Source organism: Olea europaea, chromosome 21 (assembly GCF_002742605.1).
Source record: "Olea europaea var. sylvestris chromosome 21, O_europaea_v1, whole genome shotgun sequence".
In the NCBI taxonomy this organism is placed as follows: Eukaryota; Viridiplantae; Streptophyta; class Magnoliopsida; order Lamiales; family Oleaceae; genus Olea; species Olea europaea.
Window position 1 is genome coordinate 12,032,696 of NC_036257.1, and position 10,367 is coordinate 12,043,062.

The following is a 10,367-nucleotide window of genomic DNA, read 5'->3' on the forward strand; positions in this document are numbered from 1 at the left end:
ATGGCAGTTGCACGTCAATCTGTTATTTCCTTTCCTTTTTTCTTTATTCCTGAATTTCATATCCCCGATGGTCATGGTGGTTTGTGTGGCCGATGCTTGCTGTGGTAGTGTCTTTCATAGTTATTGTGGTGTGTTAGTATGGTGATGGTTTTGCGATTTTAGTTGATAGAGACAATGTGTGTGGTGGTGGTGGTGGTGATAAATGACCAACTATTTGGTGTACGTGACCAACTATTTTGTTAATTTGTGATCAAGTATTTAGTTATTTGTGACCAATTATTTAATTTTAATCTAAAAATTCGATAATTTGTAACTGAAAAATAATTTGTGATCAACTAATTTGAAAATAGTGATTTACAAATATTGTGACTTATAAATTTTTTTGATTTGTGATCGATGAAATAAATTATGACTTTTCAAAATTTCTTATTGTAACTATGAAATAATATGTGACCAATTAATTTGATAATATATGACCAGTAAACGATGTTGAGATTCGTAAATATGCGTCTATGATAATTAATTGTATAATTGTAACCTTAATATATTTAATTAATAAAATATATTTAATTAATTAATACTTGAATTTTAAATTTTGAAACTTAAAACATGAAAATAGAATTACCCTGTACTTACCTGAGTTGTGAATTTTCCTCAAAGTAATATTCTACCATTTGGGCCGCACGAAACCCCCGCACCTGGTTTTTCTTGATTCATGGTGCGGGTTTAACTGCTGAGATTGTAGTAAAAAATTCACTTAAGAGGAAGTTCCAAATCCAGATATTGCGGATTATTGAGACAATCTCCAACGTTGGATTTGAGTTGATCACAGGCTTTGGGCCGTAAGGTTCAAACTAGTCATAACTGACCTAAGAAACCTAAACCTGAACACATATTAACTTGTTTGTCATGCCTTATATTGATTATCAACCTTGCTTATTGTCCAGGTTAGACCCCTCCATTAAGGGACGCCAACCCTGCTTATTGTCTAGGTTGGACCGCTCCATTAGGGGGTGCCAACCCTGTTTACTATCCAGGTTGGACCCCTCCATTAGGGGCGCCAACCTTGCTACTGTCCAGGTTGGACCCCACATGGTGCCCCTATTTTTCCCTGGACCTAACTTTGGTCATATGGCCTTTTTCATTGATTATTATTCATCGTTTTAATAAAAAAAAAAAATTCTTTTTAGTACACTCATTTTCAACTACAATTTACACAATAAAATATTTTACGGTTAAATTTTAATTTTTTTCATATTTTTTAACTACACATTTTCTAAAAAATTACTATTCGAAATTCTATTTTATCCAAATAATGGTTGGTAAACAAGGGCTTAGGTTCCAGTTTGATTTCACAAAAAGTATTTTTTAGTAAATTATAATAAAAGTTGATCAAATATAAGATTAAAAATCGATAAAAAAATATTAGTCTTAAAAAATATATGATTAAAATTAATTATTAACCTTGAGTCAAATATTTATCAACTTTTTAAATTAAGCCATTGTTTAAACTACAATATTTTTATAAGAATGTATTTTTGAATAGTGTATTGATAAAAATATGTGGTTAAAAAATAAGAAAAAATTTTGAATTTGCGTGTCATATTATTGGATTATTTTACTTGAACATAATAGACACCATGTACCCCAAGTATTGTCCAATATTATTTTACTGAAAAATATGTGATTGAAATGACGTCAAATCATTGTTTAAAAAAATATTTTTTTTTGAAAGAATATGAATCAAACATGACCTTAAATCAAACAAAAGTTAAATTTTAGTTATTAAAAACCGGATCTAACATCATTTCTTTTAGTCGCAACATGGAAATTTCCATTAAAGAAGAGTGACAATTTTGAGCAAGGTGGTCCCTCACTAGACACAACATACATGGAATTCAAGGAAAGCATTTAGCGCCTGTTGGATTTAGTGGGTTTTCCACGGAAAATGGGAAAAAAATTTCACCTTATTCGTTGTTTGATTGTTTAGATTTTCTCAAGAATTTGTTTTCCTTCCCCCACCCTCATGTGACCCATTTCCTTAGGATTGTGGAAAATCAATTCCCATGGTTTTGGTGGAAATTGGATTTTTCAGTTTTTTTTTGCTTTTTTTAGCAATGGAAACAAATTTTATCCACAATTGTAAAAAATTCTATCCCTTTAATTGACAATTTTCATGAAAAACAAAGCAAAATGAATATCAAAAGATCCAAAATTTTAACATTTTTCAGATGAAAAATTATACCAATCAAGCACATTTAATTGATAATTCATATTAAAACAAGTTTTAGACAATTCAATTTTTTTTTTTTACCAAAATTCAATTTTTACAATCAAACAGACCCTAGTTGTTTACCCTTTATATATTAAAATAAGTAAAATAATAAAAATAAAAAAGTTTGATAAAAAAAATTTCTAACATCAAGGATCGTTGAAAGAATAATTAGATTGAAATTATCGTCCATCCGGGATCATATGTTAATATTAATAAGAAGTTAAAAATAAGAATGCAATAAAAAAAGACGAAAATATAAATATAATTGAAAATTTTTAAGATGGTAGAAATGTGACAAAACGAAAGTGAGAATGACAATCATAGCATTTAGAAGGTGTTTGATAAGAATTAAAATTAATTTTTTTAGTAAATTATGATAGAAATTTTTGAAATGTGTAATTGAAAAGTTGTTGGATTTATGAAAAATTTAATTAATATTTATTGTTTAATTTGCCTTAAATCAAAATTAAATTTCAATTCGAACCAAACAAGTTCTTAGATTCAAAATCTAGTTTTCTATGGAAATATTTGTCCCCACGTATTCAATTCTCAACCCCGTATCTGACCCGGGCTATTAATGATGGAACATTACCGACTATCTTTTTTATTGGGTTAATTTCACAAACGGTAATTGAACTTATCAAAAAATATCAAAATGGTCACTGAATTTTTAAACTTGCAGAAACGGTCATTGAACTTACGGGCGCTTTCACTAACGGTCACTGAAGGACCTTTATGGTTTTAATTCAAACTTAAAGGACCAAAACACTTGAAGATAAAACCTTGATGACCAAACAGCTCTAACCAGAAATTGCCAAATTTCTCCCACTTACACCATATTTCGCCAGTGCCGAAAATTGCCAAATTCGACAACCAACCGCCTGATTTACTACTAGATTTTTACACCACCAACACCTCCTCATCCCCCTCCACAATCCTATACCAACAAGCAACCAAAACACATCAAAAATCAAATGAAATTCAGGTTCAAAAAGCCATCCCCACGCACGGTTTTACCTCCAATTCCGGCCAACCTGTCATCACCCATGCCAAAATTCCATCACAGGCTGTTAGTATTCACCAAGACGAACATGTACATGGTCAATACCATCACAAAACAATTTAAATCAGAATCTAATCTAACTCATACTAGTTCTCCGGCAGCGAACAACAAACTTTCCACCCCAATTTTCGACGTCGACGTCAACTTTTCGAATTTGCCGGAATGGTTTTTTGAACCTGAATTTAATTTGATTTTTGATGTGTTTTGGTTGCTTGTTGGTATAGGATTGTAGAGGGGGATGAGGAGGTGTTGGTGGTGTAAGAATTCGGTGGTCTATCCGACGGTATGCTGGTCAAATTTGGCAATTTTCGGCGCTGGCTCCATATGGTGTCGGTGGGAGGGAAAAGGCTAGATTTCTAAATTTCAAGGGCAAATTTTGAGCAAATGAAATTAGATGGAACTTACACTTGAGGTCCTCAAGGATCCAATTCACATGTTTTGGTCCTTCATTGACTATTAGTGAAAGCACTTGTAAGTTCAGTGACCTTTTTTATAAGTTTTAAATTTCAGTGACCGTTTTTAGATTTTTAGGTATGTTTAGTGACCGTTTGTAAAATTAATCCCTTTTTTATTTGTCCTCATTTAATTTTTCTGCCGCAAAAATTGAAAACATTAATAATATTTTACATTTCTATTAAGTTGGTCTGAATTTATGTTAGTGTTTATGTTGAAATAATTAGAGGTGGGCGAGAATCGGTTTGGTTCGGTTCGGTTAAAGATAACCGAACAGAACCAAAATTTTTTTGTCTCTAGTAAATGGAACCGTCGGGTCCAAATATAATTATGGAACCGTTCGGGTTCGATTCCGTTCTATTCCGTACTATAATTAAATTTTTTAACATTTATAACAACATTTGATAAATACAACTAATGACACATTCAATAATTTTGGAACGTCAGAGATTAGTAGATTACTTTGTTCAAATGATCGCTACGGTCAAAACTTCGGTTGACGGAGGTCACAACTTCGATCGGAGGTCACAGTGTCGGTTGGCGATTGTATAGGTTTTGGAATGTCAGGGAGGCTGCGAGAGTGAATGCGAAAGTCAAGACAGCGTCATGCACTTTAGTGTAGGTGTTTAGGATTATTTAGTGGGTTGAATTTTTGTTGGGCTAAGAAATGAAACAATAAATGGGTAATTTGGCCAAAAATTAAAAAATTAGAAATGAAACAAATTATTGGGCCAAAAATTTGGATTTAAAAATTGTTAATTTGTTCAAAAAAACTAAAATTAAAATAATTTGATTTATTTAATATAAAAAAAATTAAAAAGATTCGCTTATTCGGTTCTTGGTCTATAACCGAGAACCGAACCGTACTCGTCGGTTCTCAATTCAGATATCCATTTGGGTATTTAATTTGACAAGAACCGTCGGGTTCGGTTCAATTCGATTCGAGAGATTTGTCCAGTCCTAGAAATAATTATAATTCATTAGGACTTTTCACGTCCATCCATTTACATGTTCATGTACCTCTTGTTATTTGCATTACAACCTCCGAGATACAGTTGAGGTGAAAGACGGTAATCGAATCATCATTTAATAATAAATCGTGCAAAACTATTAATAACGCAAAAAAGACAATTGAAAACCTCGTACAATGCCCATCAACTCGACATTGGACATAGACACTATTTAAGTGCAAATTCTATAATCTTAACATAGACTTCTACGCAATAAATCCGTGCGTATAACTGGTTCGAAGTCTACATGATAATTCTGACATTTCTCTTCATATTCACAAACCAGACTTGCGGACAGAAAACTTATTCTGTAAGAAGAGAGTAAAATGGAAGGCGAAATCAACAATTTTGTTATGGTATGGATTACAGTTTTTGCATCTTTAACTTACTGTCACACAGTAGACAAAATCTTCCCAACAGGCTACACAAGGAGCGTAGCAATTCTCCCGGTGGTTTGCCTTTTTTTCTATCTTCCACTCAATCTCAACACCATTCACCTAGGCGGCACCACCTCCTTCCTCATTGCATGGCTTGCAAGTTTCAAACTCATTCTCTTTGCCTTCTGTAAAGGCCCTTTATACACGAATTCTCCGATCCCGTTTCATTCCGTTAGCCTGTTTGCCTATCAAATTTTCTGCAGAAACTGAAAGTGTTTCATCTGAAGAAACGAAAAAGAAAACCCAGAAATCTCCTATGAATTATGTTACCAAATTAATACTTTTGGCTACTCTAATACGTGTATATGATTATAAAATGTATATTCATCCTTATATGATTTTGTTTTGCTATTGCCTTCATATTTACTTCGCGCTGGAGATGTTACTAGCCATGGTTGCTACAGTGACTAGAGTCCTGATCCGGGTTGAGCTCGAGCCGCAATTTGATGAGCCTTATCTGGCTACATCCCTGCAAGATTTTTGGGGAAGGAGGTGGAATCTTATGGTATCAAATATCTTGCGTCCCACTGTATATGATCCTGTTCTGTCAATTTCCAGGCAAGTAATAGCAAGAAAATGGGCGGCGCTTCCACCAGTTTTGGCTACATTTTTGGTGTCTGGTTTGATGCATGAACTGGTTTTCTATAACATTGGAAGATTGAAACCAACTGGAGAGGTAATGTGCTTCTTCCTGCTTCATGGAGTGTCATTGGCTATGGAAATTGGCATAAAGAAACTGTTGAAGGCCAGATTTACCCTGCCTAGGATTGTGTCAGGGCCGTTGACGCTGGCTTTTGTGATAACAACCAGTTTCTGGTTGTTCTTTCCGCCATTCCTGAGGGGCAAGGCAGACTTTAAAGGGTGTACAGAGTCTATTGCATTCATCGAGTTTGTGAAGAATCATCAACTGGTTAGCCCCAATAATGTTACTTGTCCATTCCTATGAAATATTTCACTCAGAACAAGTAATGTTATTCATCACTGATCTAGATTCTCGATTCATTGTTCAACGGTGTAGTAACTGCCGTTAATGTAATGAATAGTGACTCAAGGGATCCACTGCAATTATTAGCGTCAGCGTTGGAGTTAATTAGAGAGTATTATCGCTTGATTACTAGAAATATATGAAAGGGATACCGACAATAATTTTACATCATTTTGAATGAAAACTACAAGAAGATATTCTAGCATAAGAGATTAGTTGGAGTTGAAAAGTGGATTTTTCTAGGATACAAGTGAGCTATAAATGTCAGGAAGACAAGCAACCGCCAAAACAAATACGTTTATTTCAGTTAATTACGTAGAATTTATTGTTCACACATTAATTCCATTGTCTTGGACCATAACACATGGCACAAGATGAATGTAGTAACAATGACTGTATATACACGCAAATAAATTGATAAATTTCTCTGATATCTAACTTTGTCAGTATTATCTAAATTTCTGGGCAAACCAGAATAAAGTAAGAAAGTTGTGGTAAGTCGACTAACGTAGAACTTAATCAAGTCTTATGATATGAGAGTTCTTATACAAAATTGTGCGGCAATGAAAATAAGTACTATTTTGTTATTTTTGTAAGTAGAAGACTACATCAGATGAAAAACAGAAGAAGAAAGAACATACAAATAATTTTATAAAGATGTATAAATGAATTGTAAGAAATTAAACCCTAATACCAAGATATTAAGAATTCCATGATTTTCACATATAAGTTAATTGATCAAGAAACATACATTGATTCATGACAATAATTGAAAATTTTAAGTCTGCAGAAAAGAAATTGTTCTCTCACTTTTCCTATATGTAATTTAATGAATTAATATTGATGGGCTTCATTCACGCAGAGAGAGGTAGTCTCCTATGAACAATAAAACTCTCCACTTTCTATCAAAGTTGATAGTTATAAAACTGTCACTGTTCAATTGGGCCAATAGAATTTTAATAATATTAACCACCTTTAATTAATTCTTTAATATTACATGGGCCACAAAATAATTGGTTTTACATTCTTTCGTTTGGCTCGTGTAACATTGTTTCGTTATGTGGTATATAACATAATGTGCATATCATGAGCTAAAATTCATCATACATTGACCGCTTAACATATCACCCTTAAGTAAAGATCAATAAGAGTTGTGGCGATTTTACATTATCATATCAGCATAATTCCTTCCATGTACTACAGTATTAGTCCCTACCCAACATGACACATAATGAAAGTTCGATAATTGCATTACAATAATGTCTTCGAAAAGACTATCCCTGTTAGCATTCACATAATCTATTCACGTACATGTACCAACAGTTATGACAGGAATAATATTTTGTCAAAAGCAACACATAAATGAGTTCAAAGTGTCAATACATAAGCATCATAATTACATAATAATGTCAATGATAAATTTCAATAATGCCCATCCGTTCGACATGTTCATTAAATGTATTTGGTGGCAATCCTTTCGTTAATGGATCGCAATCATAAGATTGGTGCTAATATGCTCAATTGACACCCTTTGTTTTTGAACTTCTTCTTTAACGGCAAAGTACTTCAGTTCCATGTGTTTAGCACCTTTAGAGTACTTGTCGTTCTTTGAGAAGAAGACCGATGTAGAATTGTCACAATAAAGTTTCAACGACCTCGCTATACCGTCGACAATTTCAAGCCCTGAAATAAAGTTCTGCAACCAAATTTCTTGAACTGTGGCCTCAAAGCATGCCACAAACTCAGCTTCTATAGTGGATGCAGCAATGATCGACTACTTCGCACTTTTCCATGATATTGTCCCTCCAGCCAAGAGGAACAGATAGCCAAATGTGAACTTTCTGCCAAGTTATCAAATCTCCTATAAGCGAGCATGTGATCTTTCGTTCTATGCAAGTATCTTAATACTTTATTTACAGCTTTCCAATGATCAAGTCCCGGGTTACTTTGATACTTGCCCAGCATTCCAAGAGAAAAACTGATGTCTGGTATGGTGCAAGTCTAAGCATACATTAAGCTTCCAACAAGAGATGCATAAGAAATATCTGTCATTTGTTTGCATTCCAATTTGTTTTTTGGATATTGCATGAGACTAAACTTATCTCCTTTCTAAATTGGAACAATATTCGCTGAACAAATTTTCATATTAAATCTCTCTAAAACTTTATTGATATATGCTTTCTCAGACAACCCTAACAATCTTTGTGTTTTTACCTATCATGGAATATTTCAATTCCAATCACACAGGTTGCCTCTTCCATATCTTTCATTTCAAAATTTTTAGAGAGAAATTTTTTAGTCTCATGTAATAGACCAAGATCATTAGTATCTAGCAAGATATCATCAACATACAAAATTAGAAATATAAACTTACTCCCACTGACCTTTAGATATATACATCGATCAACGACATTTTCCTTAAATCCAAAGGAAGTAATGGTATCGTTGAACTTAAGATACCATTGACGGGAAGCCTATTTAAGTCTGTATATTGATTTCTTTAATTTACACACTATGTGATCCTTTCCTTCAACTGAAAAACCTTCAAGTTGATTCATATAAATTTCTTCATCTAAATTTCCATTTAGAAAATCGATTTTCACATCCATTTGATGTAGCTCTAAATCATAACGAGCTACTAAAGCCATTATAATTCTGAATGAGTCTTTCTTAGAGATTGGCGAAAATGTCTCCTTATAATCAATACCACTTTTCTGAGTAAAACCTTTGGCAACAATTCTAACTTTTTGTCGTTCGATATTACCATTAGAGTCACGCTTGGTCTTAAAGACCCATTTACACCCAACCCTTTTACATGATTCTGATAATTCGACAAGATCTCAGACTTCATTATGTTCCATAGATTTCAACTCATCTTTCATAGCATCTAACCACTTATCAGAATTAGGGCACGAGATTCAAGTTGGGGAAATGGTTGAATTTGCTAGCGGTGTGAAAGGAATATCATTGTTCAACTCTTTAACAACATGAAAAAATCAAACGCCTCTGCCCTTCCATCTAAGGCTCTCAATGGCCTGTGAAAATGAAACAGAATCATCATCAACAATTTTCAAGTAAAATTCAGACTCTTGCAGGTAAACCATATAATCATTAGAAATAGCACGTCTACGTTATCTTTGTGACCTTCTTAATGCTATTTCTTATGGTTCATTTAATGCAGGTTCATCAGTGGCAATTTCATTGTGGGATGTTTGATCATTTATTTGTTGTTCAAGTAAATTGTCATGCCGTTCAACAATTTGAGGAACAAAAACATTAGAAGAAATATCGGTAGAGAAGCTTGAACTCTAACTTCTTGTATTTTCATATTTTGTGGTTCCAAACTCCCACAAACTTCACCATTCTCAATGAACCTAGCATTTTCTGTTTCAACAATTCTAGTACTATGGGTAGGATAATAAAATCTATACCATTTTGATTTTTCTGGATAACCAATGAAAAATCTACTGATTGTTCTTGAGTCCAATTTCTTTTCGCGTGGATTATAAATTCTTGTTTCTATCGGGTAACCTCAAACATGCAGGTACCTTAACCTGAGTTTCCTTCCCATCCACAGTTCAAAATGAGTCTTTGAAACTGTCTTACTAGGAACCTTTTTTTGCAAATACATAGCAGTCTTTACTGCAAATATCCACAAAGAAATGGGTAAAGACGAATTACTTAACATAAACCTAACCATTTCTATTAGAGTACGATTACGTCTTTCAACCACACCATTTTGTTGTGGTGTGCCTGACATAGTGTATTGAGAACATATGTCATGTCTTTCAAGAAATCTAGCAAATGGACCAGGCTGTTACCTAGTTTCATCATACTTTCCATAATATTCACCACCTCTATCAAATCTAATAATTTTCATCTTTTTGTCTAATTGTCGTTCAATTTCTTTGACAAAGATCTCTAAAGTATTTATAGCTTGAGACTTTTCATGTAACAGATAGACATAACCATAACGTGAAAAATCATCGATAAAAATGATAAAATACTTTTCTCCACCAAATGATGGAATAACTAAAGGCCTACATATATCAATGTGTATTATCTCAAGAAACTGTGTGCTTCTTGATGCTCCTTTCTTTGTGTGTTTGGATTGCTTACATTTAATACAATCCATACAAGTTCC

General features: G+C 33.3%; 1 protein-coding gene across 1 annotated transcript; it reads left to right on the forward strand.

Moving 5' to 3' along the window:
* Positions 1-6,366, forward strand: LOC111370128 (acyl-CoA--sterol O-acyltransferase 1-like). Its single transcript, XM_022991829.1, has 5 exons — positions 1-104; positions 948-1,037; positions 3,998-4,049; positions 5,303-6,148; positions 6,229-6,366. Exons 1-5 carry the CDS (start codon positions 1-3, stop codon positions 6,364-6,366), a joined length of 1,230 nt encoding a protein of 409 aa, XP_022847597.1.
* Positions 6,367-10,367: the final 4,001 nt, after the last annotated feature.